Raw genomic sequence first — 22360 nt, 5'->3', positions numbered from 1 at the left:
GTTTTCTCCCTTCCTTTGGGAGTTTTCTACATTTTTTGATGAAGATGGAGAAGTAGATAGCCAAAATCTTCCGTCCCCAAAAATTAATATTTCCTAAAAAAATACCCCTTCGAATCACATTTTCAAACTGCAGTGTTAATGAAATAGATAAGAAATATTTTCGAAAATGAATATTGATTTATTATAAAAAAAAATACAAATAAATATATTTTTAGAAATAGCGGCTATCAATAAAGTATAGTAGAATTGTTTTTATTTTTCGTATGAACTGTGCTTCCTGCTGAAGCATCATCAGCGATTTTTCTATAAATATACCCCGTAGAGGTGTATATGATGTGCCGAAATTCTGGTAAAAATACCAAACCCCTGCCTTCCATGTGAGATCTACGATTTTATAGGTATGTGTGGTAAGTACTCAACGATGAAAAAAACAATAGCCAACCAACCCAGCTAATTCCGTACAGAAATCTGAGGTTAAACCATCAGAAACCGCAAGTAACTGCCTGTATATGGAAAGCTGAAACTAATTTCATTTCCTCGTGAGTTACGTCTCACGAACGAGTATGTTATATAAACAAATTCTCCTAATACGACAAGGTTTATATTTGAAGGAACTTCTTGACTACAGAGTGTCCAGCGTGTGCAATTTCCTTTTAACTGAGTAATTTTAGAGTTATTTTGATGTGCCAGGTGTAGAACATATTTAGAGGAGAGACAATAGCGAGTTTATGCAACACACTTTCCAAGAATAAGACTAAGACTGAGACTAAGATTAAGACTGAGACTGAGACTGAGACTGAGACTAAGAGTAAGACTAAGAACCAAGAACTGAGTGTACGATCATAACAAATCAACGATAGATTTAATGAAAACTCAACAATGATCAAGAACTGAGAATTATGACTAGAAACTTGGCCAACATTCAACTAAAAACTAAGAGCTTTAGCATGCGCCAAATTGAAATAATTAGAACGGTCATTGATCGGGACATTTCATAAAGATTGTTTCATATTTGTTTGTATTGTAGTATTGGAACAAATGAATGGAAGAGTGAATATTTTTTGTTTATATGAAATTATTTTCTGAAGCATCAAATGAAGAATAATTGTGGTTATATTGACATGTGTATGAACAGGACACTTTTCTAAGGTATAGTCTTAGTTTCTAGTTATTAGGTTCAGTTCCTAGGTATTGCTGCATGAACCCGCTATACATGAAAAACCGTGTAGTGACAACGTTCTTCTAAACATCTAGTGAGACGAGATTCGCTCGCTCAATAATTGCTTTAGCTCTCTGGCGGAAATAAGTCGTGTTCTTTTAATCACACAACAAATCACCTACCTGTTGATGGGGCCTGTCCAAAGTTAGCGTGAGATTAATGCTGGGAGTCTCGCTGTAATAGACCGTATAACCCCAGGCGCTTCCACACCATTTGCCGCCAGAAGTTGGACGATTCGATTCCCTTATCGACATGAATCCATCGGGACACCCTTCTGATGTGAAGGATTCGAACGTGCCCACCGAGAAGGACTCGAAGCTCAACTGCAAGACAAATACGTGATTTTGATATGCCAGCGAAACGTTTCGAAATATGTAAGCGATTTTTTTGAAGTAGTTTTTTTGTCGAATGTTGAGTTTTTAGTAGTTCATACTGCAAGAAACAAAGTATCTCTGGAATGAAAGGCCGGTATACAATGTGTCCGAAATAAGAGAGACCAGTAGCTGCAAAAGGTTGCCCATTTCAGAGCTTATTTAGTTAACGTTAAAAAATTTGTGAAATTTCGATTATACCGGGTAGCGGAAATTTAATTCTACCCTATTGCTTACTCAGTCACGGCAGAAGTTACGATGTTGGTTGAATTGGACAAAAAATGTACTTTTTAGAACGCAATGTTGAGAAATCTAGACTACCTTAAACCATTCTAGAAATACTCGAACAAAAGTGAAATCGTCGACTAGGATTTTTCTGTTCTGATATCTTCACTGCATAAAATATGAAGAAAATATATGAAAGTTTTCTACTGAACTTCATGAAGTTTACAATATGCATTCATTTTATTTTTTATTCGGCGTTTCGTTTACGTAGGTTCATTTCTTGAACCAATTATCATGCCTCTTTCAATCTTGCATTTACCTATCTACGTTTGCCAATTTCTAGTAAAACTGAAGTGACTTTCACGTTTACTAAGCAGATACACAGGCCAACGATGAAAAACACTGTTTTACTTAAAACACCTTATTATTCTGCTTTTTAGGGTGGTAAATCCAAATATGACACTCATCAGGCCGTATCACCTACCATTTTTTCACATTTGCACATCAATATATCAACTTTTTTGATTTATTACAGAATTAAACAGCTTTTATATAGGTACTACAAATAAAATTGTAAAATAATTTGTGCTGGATGAAGAAGAGTTGGCAGCTCTGCTGAAACACATTTGCTGTCCAGAAAAAAGGGAATTATAATGTTCTCTTCACAGCTGATGTTTTGTTCACTGTCAACCTAACCTTACTTTCTGGTTTCCAGTACATATGCTCATTAAAATGTCTAATCGCGGTTGTAAGAATTCTGCTGACAGTTTTTGTTATATTTGTACTACAGTTTTGTACAGTTTTCTGGTTCGGAACAGTGTTCCAAGCTTTTGAAATAGAATATTATCCATTATTCGAAACCAACCGACGAAAACAAAATTATATTTGGACATGGAAAAGTCTTGAAGGATCTCTTTTCTCTATAACCTGTTTCAAGCAGAAACATTTCTCCCGAAAACAACGTAAAACCGACTTGAAACTCGTCTACTTCACATTATCGAACGTTAAAGTTGCTGCCTCAAGTGTCTTGTGATATTATTAAGAAAATACAAAAAATGAATTCTGAAAGTTCACTTCTATACCGAAACGATATCATATTCAGGCCGTTTATAGCAAGACATTTCTTTCTGGTATCAACTCCATTGTGGAAACAGTCATAAACAACAGTGAAACAGATATTACTCTTATCAGGTCAATTATTCGACCAGAATGCCCGTAAAAATCATGGAATGAACGTTTGTGAACGGAATATGAGTCCAAATATGCACATTTCCTCCATAATCTGCTGTAGCGGGAAATAATCGCCACCAGGAATAAAACATAGTCGCATGGAATTGAATATTATGTCTCTGTTGTTTCGTGAGCTTTTTGGTTTTGTATAAAATTGTGAATAAAATTCAATTTCACTGTATCAACATATTTTTGACGTAAAAATCTTAAGCTATAAACGAAATAAGTGAATAGATAATTGAATGAATGAATGTACATTTTTGTAGATAGATATATAGATAAATAAGTTTTTCACCTTTATGTCACTTGTCAACAAACTATTAAAAAAGTATGAAATGTCCAAGAAAATATAGAAATTCAAACATTCCAAGCATTTAATATACAATAATTAGTAGGTGAAGTTATCAGAAATATCTCGTTTTATGTTGACTATTTTCGTTTTTCCCAATTCAGTTTGTATTCCAAACATTCGTTATAGACACCCTTTCTTAGAAACACTATACAATATAATACGAGTGTACGGAAAAGTTACAACCTAAAATTTATGTATTCATTAGAAATTCGTTGTTTCTGGGGGATTTTTCTGCCAGTTTGTATTTTTAGTAACTTTTATGAATGTTCTGAACATTTTATTTTGAAATTGATTGCTGTCCCCATTCCTTTGTGAGTCCTCCACAATTTTAGAATGAAGATGGAGAAGTAGAAAGTCAAGAAAGTTTCTTCCAAAAAATAGTTACAAGAGAATGATTACCCCACTAGTAGAGATACATGAAACTACCTGATGACGCCAGGCTCTTATGTAACTCTTAAAATTATTCTTCATATGCACTTTTATTTGATTACAATCTCATTTTGTTAAACTTGACCGAGAAGTCATAATTGCAGATGAATAGAGGTTAACTGAAGCTGATTTCTTACGATTATCCAGAGAAGCAAACATTGTACACAGAAAAAGTATATCGTATTGACGAACATTTTCCAGAATCATAAAATATTTTAACTCATGGAATTCAGCTGGTATTTTTTTCATTCGGTTGGACAAGAAAAGAGATTCAAAATAATGCAACAAGAACTGTCTCTTGCAATTTTCAGAAGTACTCATTCAGATGTGCCCTGAATAATTCCTAGAGGACACTCTGCAAAATAAACAGCAAAACATTTCGGATAGTATCCTCCAGAGAAAACTAATGTTCATGAATATTCAGTATATTCTCTCTAAGAATGCACCTCGTTTCAGCAGAATGTTGCAGACAAGGATAATCACCACGTTGGAGGAATTTAATAAAACACTTTTCATGGAGGTGATTCGATGTCAGAACTGGGTATCGTTAATTAAAATTCAGTTTGATAGTTCTTTCACTCCAGTCAATCATTCTCGATGTTGAAATTATATATCGATGGATATGAATAGACGTGGCAGAACATGCTGGAAATATCAAGTTAGCATTGTGTGTTTCACTGGAAAATGTTTGGGAACTGAAACATATGTTTCACATTGAATAGTTGACTCGCATATTCAATTTCTATTTTAAATTTGTTGAGTTGGCTAATTATTAATGAAGGGAAGTAGTGCAATCGGCTTAATAATATGAAATGGTTTTATCGTTCAAAGAAATTAATAATTCAGTTGAATTGTTTTCAGTGTCACTATTTTCCGGGTTTGAATTGTTTTGGTAACAAGAAAGATGGGGGTGGGTTGGTTGACAAGAATATATCTGTTTTTGTCGCCCTTCTTTGGGTATTTTCATCTTTTACAATCTGAAAAATATGAAAATTATTATGGAGAACATTATACACGTGTAAAAAGAACAAACTTTTTCCTCGAAGAGTTACTGCGTAAATTCGAAGTATTTTTCACAAAAAAAAATATTCTTGTCATTGGTATTTGATAATTTTGTCTGTCAAAAAATAGCTAATAAATTATTCAGTTACTCATCTGAACGTTTCGGAGGTCAAAATCTGCCACCGTCTTCAGAAATGGACAAAATTCAAGTTCATGCTGAGTTTTTCATTTGCTGATTCTTTTCGTTTCTCAACTTGTAAGACAGATGTCAGAAGAGTTCTGAAACGTGGAATTGTGTCAATATTTGTTGCTATTTGCCCACTATCCATATTTTTCTTCAAGATGGGTAGCCAAATACGATTCATATCTGATATATTTTGTCTTTATTATTTTTGATAAACTTTCTCATCGAATTATCTTTTCTATATGCAATTTTAATAGTAGTAGTAGTAAGATTTATTTTCTTTTTGACAAATTCACAATTTGTATTAGAATAGTCATGCTTATCCTATATCAATAAAAAAAATGAAAAAAAAATAAAAAAAATACAGAAAATACAAAATTACAAATAAAAGTATGTACAAGTAACAATTCCACATACACAACGTTCATACATTAATTACACAGCTTATGAAAAAAAGCAATAACTATTAGAGTATTCGTCGTGAAACTTAGCTAGTGAGTAAGAGCACTTTTCTAATAAAATTTTCTCCAGATTTTTTTTGAATTCAACTGTGTTGACTGATTTGTGTTTTATATCACAGGGAAGTATATTGAATAGTTTCAGGCCTAGATGTGAAGGAGCATTGGTGGTAACTTTGTATTTACAAATAGGCTCATAGTAATCATTTGTTTACCTAGTTTTTTTGAGTGTATACCTCTGATTTTGATGAAAGTATTCTTGTTATTGAATGTATACAAACGTGATTACAATATGAGTAGACATGGCAGAGTGAGAACACCTAATTCTTTGAAAATTGGTCTGTATGATACATTTCTTTTCTTTCCAGCAATTATTTTAAACAGCATCTTCTGTGCCAAGAATACGTCATTGAACATTTTTGTAGTTGTCCCACCAACATATACCATATCTCATAGTAGAAGCTGCTAAGCTGTGATACAACATTAATATCTGAGGACTTTTCAGAACTGGTCTTAAAGTTCTCAACTAATATCTTGTTTATTCAAAAGTAAAGCCACTTTTTCTGTTGTTTGTCCAAAATATGTTGAAGCGCAACACGAGTGTAAAGTTCTCTATTTAAACTTTCATATTTTTCATATTGGAGAAGGTGAAAGTACCCAAAGAAGGTCGATAGAAAACCGAATTTCCCCCATAAAAATGATTTTTGTTCAATGTCAATATATAATTCCTAATAAATCACTTCGTTTATTGTTTATGTATTCATCTAAGCTCATTATTTTGGAACCAGTCCTGCAATAGCATATAATACTAAAGAATTACAAATGTAATTAATTGTCAGTTAGTCCTTTTTTGCCCATAATGAACGATATGTAGGCTCTTCGCCACTAATGAGTAGTATTTAGAGACTCCAAAGAAACACGTGAGTCGTTACATTCGACTCATTTACCTACCCTAATAGATATACCTTCAGTATGCTGTGTGCGGTGCCTGGAATATCATTAGGTTGTGATTCGCAATTAATGCTGTACGGGCAACATTGTTCTCCGAATAATGAGGGAACCCTTTTAATGGAAAATCTGCTTTCGACCGTATTTCATTTTGATTAGGGAGAAGCGTACCAGGTGTTGTCTCGAGATTTTATGACATTTTAATGGGAAAGTTGATTTTTCCTTGAAATACTGTCAGTTTTATAATTATGAATAATAATTACGGAGAGATTTTTGTGGTGATGCGGTGAATTGAATAAGCTATGAGATGGATAACTTTCAGAAATATGAAAAAGCTATTGTATAGCAAAACACGATAACCAGTTGCGGTTATCGTGTTGCGATTTTGTTAAAAGATATGAGAGTGTCAAAAATGTATTTTCTGTCACAAAAGATATCTTTTTTTTTGCTCGAATTTTCAATCAACAATGTTTGTAGCCCAGGGCCATTTTTCGAGCGAACTCATTCCGAAATGCTTTGTATAATTCATTCAAGAGCCTCTGCGTTGATCACTGTTTGACTTTCCAATATGCAACTAATTGAACCCGCTTGGTTTTCAAAAAAAGTCACGGGTATACGAGACTCATCAGGATAGCGGCATTGGAATGAAAAAAGGGTATGTTTTATGATACCGACGCTAGGGTTGATGGAATTCAATTATTGTTCCAGCGGCCGAACCATTTCACGGAAGAGTAGGATCATTGTGATGAGCAATCCAATATAATTGTTCTGTGTAATTTTTGTCATTGTTCCTGGCTGATTTTTCTATGTCGTTATAGTTTCGATTGCCATCAGAAACAATTTGAAGTATACCAAGACCTGATGATTGGAATTATTCTATCTGACACCATGAACTGGCTTTTTATTCTCCGTTCCAACTGGCTGACTCGTCGGTGGTGCTTTTGAATATTCATGGACGGAGAGTTAACATTGGCCAGTTGAATAAACGACGTGACTGCACATAGTCTTCAATAATATAATAGCAACGATGAAAATAATAATACAAGCTCGTTTGGGGTGATGTTCTCAAACTTCTTATTTCATTTTGTTATGGAAATGGAAAGCCGAAACATACATGAAATTGTCAAAAATAGTTATTATGAACGTTTCTAGAGTAGCACTATATCTTACTATGAAAATCGTACTATGAAAATGGCATCGGAAAATTGTACGACCGCTATTATCGTTGTGTCGCTTTAGATTGCAACTATATTGGATAATAAAATTACATTTTACCAAACATTCTTTTAGATGTTAACCTACAAACTTTTCAACTCAACGTTATTTCACCCCGATAAGTTACTGCATACTCCATATGCAGTAACTCCATATATGCGGATATATTATAGCTCTGTTGCGTAGTCGCATTAAAGCGTTGCTGAACCGCTATAATTGAATTTTCCATATATTTACTGAGTTATGTTTTGCTGTTTGATAAATTGCTTGTATTGTTTAATATGTAAAATAGTCTGGTGTATATACTGAAAACATGTAGTCATTGAAATGATTAGTTTCCCACATTTATTTGTATTAAAAATATTGCAAATGCACAGCAGTAGATAACAACTTTTTGTAAATTGGGTGGTATGGTATTCCGTAAAATGGCGAACGGCAGGTTTCTCCAAAATGGCGAATGTTCCGGGTCAATATAAATAAAATACCCAAAGTTCTATAAAACGGCGAAGGACCCGAAGTGGTATGAAACGAAAAATAATCTGAAACGCTACAAAATGGCGAAGGATACGAAGTTCTACGAATTGGCGAAGGGACACAGGGACAAACGAATAGTGAAGGTGGTCGAATTATGCCGAATGGCGTAACAGCAGGACGGGTTTTAATTTCTATAAAATGGCGAATGCACCGGAGTTATACCAAAATGGCGGATACTCCGAAGTTCTATTAAATGGCGAACGCGCCAAATTTGTGAGTACCGGAGAACGCTCTGATCGCCATTAAATGGCGAATGCGTTGAGAATCTAATAAATGGCGAACACATGGGTATTCGATTAAATGGCGATAAAATAGCGAATGATTTGGGTTTCTGTAAAATGGCGGATGTTCACAAAAACAGCGAAGGATATGAAGTTCTATAAATTGGCGAAGGGACACGGGCAACACATAGTGAAGGCGGAGAAAATATGTCGAATGGCATAGTAATAAGACGATTTTAATTTCTATAAAATGGCGAATGTACCGAAATTATATTATATGGCGAATGCGCCGAAGTTCTATTAAATGGCGAACGCGCCAAATTTTTGTGTTCCGGTGAATGCTATGATCGCTATTAAATGGTGGATACGTTGAGAACCTAATAAATGGCGAATACTTGGGTATTCGATTGAATGGCGATAAAATAGCGAATGATTTGGGTTTCTGTATAATGGTGGATGTTTACAGAAACTGTGAAGGTTCAAGATTTCTCAAATCAACTGTTGTGTAGTATCATTAAAGCGTTGCTGAACTTTTATAATTGAATTTTCGATATATTTACCGAGCTATGTTTTGCTGTTCAATATGTGAAATAGTCTGGTGTATATAGTGAAAACCTAGTCATTGAAACGATTAGTTTCCCTCATTTTTGTGCAGTTGAACTTCAAGATTCGACCTGCTTAAATTCGATTCGATACGACTAGACTCAAGTTGACTAGACTCGACTATATTCAATTCAATACTTTTCTTCAACTATACCTACAGTGTATGCAGATAACAAAAATTAGTTCCGGTAAAAAAAATAAAAGCAAATGCAAATGCTGTGCAAATGCACTGCAGTAGAAATTGACAAAAATAACAATTTTTTGTAAATTGGGTGGTACCGTATTTTGTCAAATGGCGAACGTTGGGTTTTTTTCAAAACGGCGCACTGCCGGGCAGATGAAATGGCGAACATGCCGGATTTCTATAAAATGACGAACGCACAAAATTTCTATAAAACGGCGAATGCGCCGGATTTCTATAAAATGGCGAAGGCTCCGAAATTCTATAAAATGACGAAGGCTCCGAAATTATATTGAATGGCGAAGACTCCGAATTTCTATAAGCTGGCGAAGGCTCCGAAATTATATTAAATTGCGAACGCGCCAGCTTTCTGTAAAACGGTGGGTGCTCTGATCGCTATTAAATGGTGAATGCGTAGAGAATCTAATAAATGACGAATACTTGGATATTCGATTAAATTGCGATAAAATAGCGAATGATTTGGGTTTCTATAATATGGTGAATGTTTACGAAAACGGTGAAGGTTCAAGATTTCTCAAATCAACTGAAACTAGGATTCCAAAAACTCCAATGGATCTAAATTTTTAGATTATTTCATGATGGTTTATGACTCGTTTTTCTGAGATCTAATATGAGAAGAGTAATTTCGCCAAAAGCACCAAAAATGAAATTCCACTTGTAGCTACCCTCAATTTTGATATTTTTCAATTGTGTATCTATGGAAGCTAATGCAAAAAGTTAGGTAACTCTTTCGAATTCAAATTCTTTTTGATGCAAAAGAATGTCATTGATGAATTTATTCATGCCCTGAATACAACGTGCTAGGCTGCACCCTGCTAGGCGCAGACATCGCTGTATTATTCTCGGGTGTATTATATATAGCTTTGTTGTGTAGTATCATTAAAGCGTTTCTGAACTGTTATAATTGAATTTTCGATATATTTACCGAGTTATATTTTGCTGTTCAATATGTGAATTAGTCTGGTGTATATAGTGAAAACATGTAGTCATTGAAACAATTAGTTTTCCTTATTTTTTGTATAAAAATGGATACGGAGATGAATTGGTATCCTGTGCAGTCGAACCAAGATTCGACTTGCCTAAATTCGATTCGATACTAGACTCAAGTTGACTCGACTCGACTATATTCAATTCAATACTTCTCTTCGAATATACCTACAGTGTATGTTTATGATAAAAATTAGTTATGGAACAAAAAATAATTTAAAGTATTGCGAATGCACAGCAGTAGAAATTGAATTACAACTTTTTGTAAATTGGGTTACCGTATTCTGTAAAATGGCGAATGACCAGGACAATACGAAATGGCGAAGGAGCAAAACTTCTATAGAATGGCGAAGGATCTAAAGCACTATGAAATGGCGAAGGAGTCAAATGTATGTGAAATGGCGAGTGCCATGAATTGTTATCAAATGGCGAACGACCAAATAGTCCGATAAATGGTGAATGCTTTGGAATTCTATCAAATGGCGAACGTTTTGCGATATAAATGGCGGGTGCTGTGGGTAAAACTACCATTCCAAATACTCGAATGGATCTAAATTTTCGATGATTTCATGATGGGTTTATGAATCGTTTTTCTGAGATCTGGTATCAGAAGAGTAATTTCATCAAAACACCAAAAATGATATTCCACATATAGCTCAGCTCAATATTGATTTTAATATTTTTCAATTATGTATTTATGGAATCTAATGCAAACGTTAGGTAACTCTCTCAAATTTGAATTATTTTTGATAGAAAGGAATATCAATGATGAATTTCATCATACCCTGAATACAACGTGATAAAACAAGTTTGTTCCTATAATGGAGAGCATGTTCATCTAACAATAATTATAATTCTGAAAGTTGTTAGCTCATTTGTGCTAGGCGCAGACATCGCTGTATTATTCTCGGGTATATTATATATAGCTTTGTTGTGTAGTATCATTAAAGCGTTGCTGAACTGTTATGATTGAATTTTCGATATATTTACCGAGCTATGTTTTGCTGTTCAATATGTGAAATAGTCTGGTGTATATAGTGAAAACGTAGTCATTGAAACGATTAGTTTCCCTTATTTTTGTGTATAAAAATGGATATGGAAATGAATTGGTATCCTGTGCAGTTGAACTTCAAGATTCGACCTGCCTAAATTTGATTCGATACGACTAGACTCAAGTTGACTAGATTCGAATATATTCAATTCAATACTTTTCTTCAACTATACCTACAGTGTATGCATATAACAAAAATTAGTTCCGGTAAAAAAAATAAAAGCAAATGCAAATGTTGTGCAAATGCACTGCAATAGAAATAGACAAATATAACAATTTTCTGTAAATTGGGTAATACCGTAGTTTGTCAAATGACGAACGTTGGGTTTTTTCAAAACGGCGCACTGCCGGGCAGATGAAATGGCGAACACGCCTGATTTCTCTAAAATGGCGAATGTACCAGAATCCTATAAAATGGCGAACGCACCACGATTCTATAAAATGGCGAACGCACCACGATTCTATAAAATGGCGAGCGCACCGGATTTCTATTAAATGGCGAATGCACCGGATTTCTATTAAATGGCGAATGCACCGGATTTCTGTAAACTGCTCGCTATTAAATGGTGAATGCGTAGATAATCTAATAAATGGCGAACACTTGAATATTCGATTGAATGACGATAAAATAGCGAATTATTTGGGTTTCTGTAAATGGTGGATGCTTACAAAAACAGTGAAGGTTCAAGATTTCTCAAATCAACTGAAACTAGGATTCCAAAAACTCGAATGGATCTAAATTTTTAGATGATTTCATGATGGTTTATGAATCGTTTTTCTGAGATCTGATATGAGAAGAGTAATTACGCCAAAAGCACCAAAAATGATATTCCACTTATAGCTACCCTCAATATTGATTTTATTACTTTTCAATTGTGTATCTATGGAAGCTAATGCATACAAGTTAGGTAACTCTTTCGAATTCAAATTCTTTTTGATGCAAAAGAATGTCAATGATGAATTTCATCATGCCCTGAATACAACGTGATAAAACAAGTTTGTTCCTATAATGGGGAGCATGTTCATCTAACAATAATTATAATTCTGAAAGTTGTTAGCCCATTTGTGCTAGGCGCAGACATCTCTGTATTATTCTCGGGTATATTCTAGCTTTGTTGTGAAGTATCATTAAAGCGTTTCTGAACTGTTATAATTGAATTTTCGATATATTTATCAAGCTATGTTTTGCTGTTCAATATGTGAAATGGTCTAGTGTATATAGTGAAAACATGTAGTCATTGGAACGATTAGTTTCTCTTATTTTTTGTATAAAAATGGATACGGAGATGAATTGGTATCCTGTGCAGTCGAACCAAGATTCGACTTGCCTAAATTCGATTCGACACGACTAGACTCAAGTTGACTCGACTCGACTATATACAATTCAATACTTTTCTTCGAATATACCTACAGTGTATGTTTATGATAAAAATTAGTTATGGAACAAAAAATAATTTGAAGTATTGCGAATGCACAGCAGTAGAAATTGAATTACAACTTTTTGTAAATTGGGTTACCGTATTCTGTAAAATGGCGAATGCCCACGACAGTACGAAATGGTGAAGGAGCAAAACCTCTATAGAATGGCGAAGGAGTCAAATGTATGTGAAATGGCGAATGCCATGAAATGTTATCAAATGGCGAACGACCAAATAGTACGATAAATGGTGAATGCTTTGGAATTCTATCAAATGGCGAACGCTTTGCGATATAAATGGCGGGTGCTGTGGGTAAAACTACCATTCCAAATACTCGAATGGATCTAAATTTTCGATGATTTCATGATGGTTTATGAATCGTTTTTCTGAGATCTGGTATCAGAAGAGTAATTTCTTCAAAACACCAAAAATGATATTCCACATATAGCTCAGCTCAATATTGATTTTAATATTTTTCAATTATGTATTTATGGAATCTAATGCAAACGTTAGGTAACTCTCTCAAATTTGAATTATTTTTGATAGAAAGGAATATCAATGATGAATTTCATCATACCCTGAATACAACGTGATAAAACAAGTTTGTTCCTATAATGGAGAGCATGTTCATCTAACAATAATTATAATTCTGAAAGTTGTTAGCTCATTTGTGCTAGGCGCAGACATCGCTGTATTATTCTCGGGTATATTATATATAGCTTTGTTGTGTAGTATCATTGAAGCGTTGCTGAACTGTTATAATTGAATTTTCGATATATTTACCGAGCTATGTTTTGCTGTTCAATATGTGAAATAGTCTGGTGTATATAGTGAAAACGTAGTCATTGAAACGATTAGTTTCCCTCATTTTTGTGTATAAAAATGTGCAGTTGAACTTCAAGATTCGACCTGCCTAAATTCGATTCGATACGACTAGACTCAAGTTGACTAGATTCGAATATATTCAATTCAATACTTTTCTTCAACTATACCTACAGTGTATGCATATAACAAAAATTAGTTCCGGTAAAAAAAATAAAAGCAAATGCAAATGCTGTGCAAATGCACTGCAATAGAAATTGACAAAGATAACAATTTTCTGTAAATTGGGTGGTACCGTAGTTTGTCAAATGGCGAACGTTGGGTTTTTTCAAAATAGCGCACTGCCGGGCAGATGAAATGACGAACACGCCTGATTTCTATAATATGGCGAATGCACCGAACTTCTATAAAATGGCGAATGCACCAAAAAAAGCCTATTAAATGGCGAATGTACCGGGATTCTATTAAATGGCGAATGCGCCAGAATCCTATTAAATGGCGAATGCACCGAATTTCTATTAAGTGACGGGTGTTCTGCTCGCTATTAAATGGTGAATGCCTAGATAATCTAATAAATGGCGAACACTTGGATATTCGATTAAATGTCGAAAAAATAGCGAATGATTTGGGTTTCTGTAAAATGGTGAATGTTTACGAAAACGGTGAAGGTTTCAAGATTTCTCAAATCAACTGAAACTAGGATTCACAAAAACTCGAATGGATCTAAATTTTCGATGATTTCATGAAGGTTTATGAATCGTTTTTCTGAGATGCCCTGAATACAACGTGATAAAACAAGTTATTGTGCTTGATTATAAACAGTGCTTTCAAGCATGTTTCGAAACAGAAATCTAAGTTTTCGGGTGAAATGACAGGTTCTGGGGATTAATTTTGTACAATTTCTAGAATGATAAATCAAAAATTAATCACAATACATAAAACATTTTACTCAAAACTCTATTCAATATTATATAAGAGAATATGCAAAAAATTCCAGGATATGTATCCAACTAATCATTGTGTAGTAAAAACTATGCACAGTGACAAACCGACTCAATTGTCTATTATTTGCTTTTCTAGAAAGTATTAATTTGAAATTAGTGAAAATTTTGCAAGGGGCACTTTAACCTTTTAATTCATCAACAACTCCAATTATGTTTAGGAGAATAAGACAAACATCCAACGAAATACTATACGAACCAGTAAACATAACAAGTTCATTGGAATCTGTTTTTTCGTTAACCAGCTGTCGCACCCCTACGAACGACAACCCTCAGAAGTCGAAACTTGTGCGAGCTAAGGATTAACGAGGTCTTACCTTTCAACGTGTGATTCCTAACACGGGAATGGATGTCATAAATAGATGGGAGAACATCTCGAGAGGCCAAAGAGGCTAAATTGTTTTCCTGAGAATAGAGAGTCTTTCAGTCAAAACTGATTTTGTGTTTTTTTTTTCTGTAGTTTGATAGTGTTCATTTTAAGACATCCACTGTATTTAAGAAACGTAATTTGAGTGATATATGATCATTTTGCAATCTGTCATATTTCTGGATGCCTTTGCTTTGATGCTCGTTGAACTGAAGCCGTTTGAATACAATGAAAAGTTCAAATAATGAAAAATAATGGTCTCTTAAGACTCTACTTTTATACAACTGATGTTAACCACGGAAGAATCAGACTGATAATCATGCCAGATTGAAAGGTCTTTCTCGAAAAACTTTAATCAAAATGTATTGTTTTCTAGGAAATTGCATACTGCCTGGCCTGGGCATACCGCGCTATACTCGTATCTGGAATCAATAAACATACATTACAGTGTTGCTGTTCAATGTGTGGCGATCAGCAAAGTGAAGAATTTATTTCGTTCGTCGGAAGAAGTTTCTATTTGTTCTCCGAGAATTCGATGAATATGAATGGAAAACCGCGTGCTATTGGTACAACAGTTTTCATCTGAGTTTCCACTGTATTCGGATCGAAACTATTTCATTTTCATTCGACACATCCATTCGATGTAACTACCGCTTTCATGAATAAAACCGTATTCGGGTATATGTGTGGAAGAATTTTCAATGGAAAAACACACCATTCACGTCTCGTGTAATGTTTTATCATCGTTGGCATGGAAATGATAACGTTGACAGAACATATAACAGCTTTTCATGTGGATATAAATTGCTTTTATGACATATAAAAGCCAATAAATAGAGAAAGGTATATAATGCTGGTGAAATGGCTTTCATCGAATAATTATTGGATAATAATAATGAAAATAACTTTATTCATTCATTTAAAAGGTTTCACACAACATAATAATGATAGGTGAATGAAGAAAAATGACGATGAGTGCAAGAGCACTTGCTTCGCATAACATCAACAATACAATTTCATAAATTTGGTAAAACACAGATGAAATATACAGATATAAAGTCAAACCTATAAAATTATCGATTGTAAGAAGGATATAAATTACTTTTATTTTGTATATTATTCGATTTTCGAATTGATCAACTATGATCAACTATGCCCTTTGTTTAACAGAGTGTTAGTTGAATAATAAGGCGGTTTGGATAGTATTAATTTCAGAAACCTGTTTTGGAGCACCTCAAGAGGGCGAAGAAGCGTATGTTAGGTTCTTCCATAACATATGAATCTATTATTACTCCTAACTATTGCACTTTAGATTCGGGAAGTATTACATGTTGATCAATTTTCAGTTGTGAAAAACAAAGTTTGCTGGAATTATTGCAACTGAAAGGTATTTAGATTCCGATTCAACTACATGTTCCAGTTGCTCCCAGCTATTTGCCTCGTAAAAAATGGCTGTATCATCTGCGAAGCCCGAAATTTTACTTCTGCTCCTGATGGAATTAACATATATCTTGAAAAATTGGCCCCAGAACTATGCTCTGGGGGACTTTTATAACAGTTTCTTGTGTATCACTCAAAATGTCATCGATTTTCACACACCGAAGTCCATTGGGGAGATAGCTCTTGAACAATTTCAGAGAGGAAATAAAATACAAACTCTCTATCAAACAACTATATACAATGAAATGACGAACAAATTGTGGAAGACGCCTACTTTCCGAAAAAAATAAGGAGTATGTTTATTTTAAGTTGAACGTATGTCGCAACAAAAGTCAGCATTAAGATTTCTTAACAAAGAACTAGAGATCCCAGATATGATTGAATTCATCTGCAGATCTGTAACTCACCTGTACAATTTCTCCAAGAACGCCTCCTTTTGCTGTAAAGTTGAGAAAACACAGGAATGGACTCGTACTTTGTTGGGGTTGTTTTACCTCCAACTCATAAGTGATCCCAACGCTTCCATAGTAAGTCCTGTTACAAGCTGAAATCGAAATAAAAGTTTCAGAAACAGAATTCATTTTTATCATTATAAATATTGATGGAAACGGAATTTAATTATACAGCAGTGCTTTGGATTTGTATTACTATAGGAAAATCTTTAATGCGGTTTAAGAGCGGTGCTTTTGCGAAAGTAGCGATTCACATTGGATCAAATTCATTTAGAAAAACGTTCTCAGCAAGTTTTTTCCACATAAACATAGTTCTACAAATGAAACAGTTTTGAGAACAATATTCCAAAGAAGGTCTGGTCTGAGCTTTATAAATCATCCAAAGTGGCTGAGGTGTGTATAGTTTTCCAGTTCGGACCAGTATTCCAAGCTTTTGAGAAGCAGCCTTTGCAATTCCAGCGACATGATTGTGCCAAGACATTGAATTGAACCTGGCTTCTTTTCCCCAATTCGAAATCTTCATTCAATGATAAAGATACGGTCGTAGTAAATACATATTTCTTTCGTGTGTGTTGATGTCCATGACTATACCTACTGGAATAGATCTGAAGAAAACAAATAATAATTGAGGCATATTCATCAAAAACAATAGAAACGAACGTGTCGGATAGATCAAGAATGTATAAGGTTACTTGTGATTCTTGCCTGAAAATTCATATTGGCCAAACGGAAAGAACCTCTTCCCAAAGAATGAAAACGCATTGAAGTAATTTCTTGAATGTGAAGACCAATTCAATATTCAATGACATTAGTATGACGTGCCAGTGAAAGAAAAGGGCTTGGAACTCACATTTTTAGAATGCATAGGAATTAATAGATTTAGGAATTCTGAAAAATCCGATGAGAATTGAATAGTTCCTCTCTATTGAATCCTTTTTCCAAGATGTAAATTGGTAATTAGTTTATATGACATGCCCATTTAATTAGTTTGCAAAATTTCTTTATACCCGAACTTGGTTAAAATGAAATTATTGGTTATTGAGTAGGGAGGAGGCCATATGCGAAAAGCTACAGCAAACAAACGTCTCTGAAAAGCAATTTTCTTCCATTGAAACTAACTTGTACTTCGTTCCGAATTGCCTTTGCCGTGTTGAATGAAATATCTAGATTACAGCATAGTCTTTTATACAACTATGTGCACCAATATAAAATGAACAGTTATAAAACTGACTGTTTCAATAAAAATGATTCTTCAATAGTCCATCATGCTATTTGAACGTGAAGTTTCGTAAATAACTCAATATTACTGAAAGAGATGTATTTTTTCGCCTGTCGGCGAAATATTAAATTCTTCCCATGAATCGAGCTCCAGACGTATATATTTCCTTTCAACTGAAAAAGTTTTCGTACCAAAATTATCGAGATGAGCGTGACACTCAGTTATGAATAATTCACGAATATTTTCACTTCTCTCTTCAAGTAAACATCTTTATGACAATACTCCTTGGCAATATTTAAAAATATGCATTCTTAGCAAAGTATTCAGTTTTTCTGGAGCTATAGGCATCAGCTCAATCAACAGGTTTGGATAATTTTTGAATAGAATCAGAAATATATGTCCATTCACTGGAAATGTGTATGTTATTGCGGAAAAATATCCAAATTGTTTCATGACTGATACGTTATTGCTGTTTATTTTCAGAAACCATAGTTTTGAAATCTTCCCCATAACATAGTATCCTATAATACCATAAAATATTTACTCTTGATCGTTGATTTCGTGAATGTATAATTCGTAACGATTGGACGAACATCATTGTTTCTAAAATATATATCAACAGAAGAGGCTGCAAAACATATGGACAACAGTTCCTCTATTCCTGTTGATTATATGTATTCCAGTCACATCGCATCCATAAATTGGAATGGAACGAATCCATTATTCTCATTCCTGCTGAAAATCGTTATTGTGGAATGGTCAATAACGAATATCCATCGTCTGTTTGAATTGTAATGCAACAAAACCAGAAACCGTATTCGTTTGTGTTCCGTCATATTCCCGCTTTAATGATGCGAAATACTAGATATACAATTATATCCACGCCATTTCTATGAATAGTTAGGAAATACGGGGACAATGAAACTTGAATACTCCGACCTAAAGCCATCTGGAATTTTTTTTGTGCAAAATTTGTCTTGCGCTAACAATACCTAATACAAAAGACGACGAGACAAACTTAATGACGTATGATATATTCTGGAATGGTATAATGAAAGATACCTTTTTTTAAAAACATGAAAGAGTTCTCAAACAAGTCTGCGAACACCCAGTTGTCGCAGGGAGCCAAATCTGGCGAATACGGTGAACATGCCCAAAATACCTTTCCAGCCGATTATTGTTATTTCCGGCGCTCTGGACGAGGTTCATTAGTTTCTCACCACTGAGATGATGAGTGAAGATAGATCCATTTTCATCCATTGTCACATATCGTCCTAAAAATTCCGGTTTGTTATGTTCAAACATGGCCAAACACTGCTCAGAATCATCAGGACGTTCTTGTTTATGGTCAACAGTGAGCTCGCGCGGCACCCACTTTGAACAGAGCTTTCTCATAGTCAAATGCTCATGCAATATAAAGCCAACACATTCTTTTGATATCTTGAAAATGTCAGATAACTAAAGCAATTTCATGAAAATTCAACAGCTTTCTTTTGAAGGTTGGTTCTAATTGATAAAGTGCTGAATGAAATAAGATTAGCGCTATCTATGTGTTAGTCCCGAGATTTTCCAGCTCATTTAGTGTTTCAAGAAGTGGAAGTCCATATGTGATTACCAAAGTTTCATTCACGTCATACTAACTTTGGAAATGTTAGCCCGTAATAGGACTTTTCGGACACCCGGTACAATGTAGCACCGAGCATCTGATAAAATAGAAATTTTCCGTTGAATCTGCTACACACCGAAGATAATAAATCTCGTGAGTTCCCGCTTTTCTGTACAGCTTCAACAAATTGAAATAATTTTTTCACATGGCTTGCGGCCGATAATTACAGCAGCCAAACCTAAATAAATCTGAGTTACCGAGCCCAAACGTCATGTATCTTTCTCTGGAATATTAACGACGTGGGGACGGCCACGCCAACAGGCCGCTCTAATCCAGTTTTTATTCCAGTATCAGTTGCAGTGAATTGCAGGGTGTAGAATCCTGCCGTATTTTCCGAAACTAATTGGTGCTGTGTAGTTGACGAGACCCCAATTCGAGTTGAACTCACAGAGACCCCATTCAAACCATAAAAAACACCTCGATACCACATAAACTTCCAGCGTGAAATTGAACGTTCGCTCTAATTCACCGCAAAGTCTAGTTGGCGAGTTTTCGACTAATTTTTCATTACGTAAAACAGACGAGGGTGTAATTATTAGATTGGGGGTATCAATTAAAATGAATGAGAATGAATGGAACGGAGCACTGCCTTCGGCAATTTCAATAAAAAGGATTTAATTGAATGACTACGTGTTTAAACAAAGTGTTCTTTAATTGGCGTTTGAAAACCGCTCGTCGCTCAGTTAGATGGATTTTTCGCTTGTAGAGCTCCTGGCTGGAACCCATTAATTTTATAGTTACGAAAAAGATCAACACTTTCTAGAATTGTTTCACGAAACTTCTCCGCTTGAGTCAATGTTTGTTGGTGGTAGTTAATTTCATTTCAATTCTAAATTCAGATGACTTTGATATCTAAAGTCTATCCAAATCCAAGATAGAGTAGAACAAAACAAAACCGGAGCGTGATTTTCACGTGATCTCCCAGTGTCAGATGGAAAGGGCAGCGTTCATTGGTGAATTCGCCTTCTTGGTACGAGTTCGGTACCAGCACAGGGTTGTAATCAGTCGTTTGCGTGTTTGTGTGGCGTGCGTTAGAGTATATTGTTTAAAATTGTTTTCCAGGATGTCCAGTACAGACACTGCTGATGACACTGTGAGCTATCCTCTGGTTCCAGCCAGGAAACGATCCAAAAAAAGACATTTGAGTGTTGAGATGAAAGAAGTGATTTTAAATGTGTTCAAGAAAGAGATAGAAGAAATTGAGACATCGACTGTCGACGAAGTCGTATCGAAACTTTTCGATAAAATTGGAGTGTGTTGCGCTTCGATTTACAATGTTTTACGGGAATATAAACAAACTCATACATTTTCCAAACCAAATACAAATCAGAATCGTCAAACCATTATAAAATCAATAGATGATGCTGATAAATATGCAATCAGGAGGAAAGTGCATGAGTACTTTTTTAGAAATGAAATACCCACGATAGACAAAGTACTCACAGAAATAAATGAAGATGTTTTATTGGCAAGTTTCAAGCGGTCAACATTCCATAAAGTATTGAAACATTTGAATTTTTATAAGGAAAAAACGAGGGCGCAATAGTTTATTATTGGATAGAGAGGAAATTGTGTTATGGAGGAGAGAGTATTTGACCAAAATTAAATATTATAGGGAACAACAGAGAACCATTTATTATATGGATGAAACCTGGGTTAATGCTGGTCATACTACCCCTAAAGTATGGGTCGATGAAACTGTGACCTCATCAGGAGGGCCTTTCTAGATGGACTATCCACCGGATTAACAAATCCATCAGGTAAACTTATATTTATATTAAGACCTGCCTCAATCTCAATATAAAAAAAGTAACCCTCATATTTGCTTTATTTACTTACATACCTCTTCATAATTTCAGGTAAAAGAAAACGGCTTATTATTTATCACATCGGCAATGAGAATGGGTTTGTTGCTGAAGGGCTGTGGTGTTTCGAGTCGAAGAAAACTGGAGATTATCACGAAGAAATGAACGGTGAATCTTTCGAACAGTGGTTTTCCAAAGTTCTACCCCATCTGGAGGATAATACTGTGATTGTAATGGACAATGCACATTATCATTCGCGACGGTTAGAGAAGATTCCGACAACGTCTTCAAAGAAGGTTGAAATCCAAAATTGGCAGCATTCAAAGAATATTAGCTTTGAAGACTCAATGCTAAGAGTATAGCTACTAAAAATCGTCAAGGAGCGCAAGCTTGAATACCAAAAATATATGGTAGATGATATGGCAGCAGGCCAAAACAAAATTGTCCTTCGCCTGCCTCCATACCACTGCGAGCTCAATCCTATCGAGTTAATATGGGCGGATGTGAAGAATTTTGTAGCTCAGCATAACACCACGTTCAAATTTGCAGATCTCAAAGTACTTTTTGATGAGGCTTTGAAAGAGTCACAGCGGAGAAACGGGAGAAGTGTGTCCGGCATTTGATATCGGAAGTCGAGACAAAGATGTGGAAGCATGATAACATAATAGAGGCACAAATCGAGCCACTGATAATTCAGATTGGTGAGGATGACACTACTGATGAAGAGACAAATTCATTCAGTTGAATAATTTTGATTTTAAATTTGATTTTTTGATTTTACATAAAATAAAAATTATCAATAAAGAAATAATTACGTCTCTTTTCATATAATGCTTGAGTGCCCTGTGAAAAATCCAATGAAAATCTTTTTATATTACACATATTATCTGCATTTTTCCCGTTAAACTGCAAAACTTGTGCATTTCACTCGTTATTATA

At 34.7% G+C, this 22360-nt stretch overlaps 1 protein-coding gene across 2 annotated transcripts in view; it reads right to left on the bottom strand.

Moving 5' to 3' along the window:
- Positions 1–22360, bottom strand: part of LOC111510050 (uncharacterized) — a 51269-nt gene that overhangs the window by 15439 nt on the left and 13470 nt on the right. For both annotated transcript variants that reach the window (XM_074171537.1, XM_074171538.1), the window contains exons 3-4: positions 16687–16823; positions 1342–1542 (exon numbers count right to left, since the gene is read on the bottom strand). In XM_074171537.1, coding sequence (XP_074027638.1) covers positions 1342–1542; positions 16687–16823 — 338 coding nt within the window. The remainder of the gene's footprint in view (positions 1–1341; positions 1543–16686; positions 16824–22360) is intronic.

The sequence above is a fragment of the Leptinotarsa decemlineata genome, unplaced genomic scaffold (genome assembly GCF_025532065.1).
Source record: "Leptinotarsa decemlineata unplaced genomic scaffold, Ldec_3_MD MMD2_tig00000010_RagTag_RagTag, whole genome shotgun sequence".
NCBI classification, from domain to species: Eukaryota; Metazoa; Arthropoda; class Insecta; order Coleoptera; family Chrysomelidae; genus Leptinotarsa; species Leptinotarsa decemlineata.
This window is presented reverse-complemented; position numbering and strand designations above follow the sequence as displayed.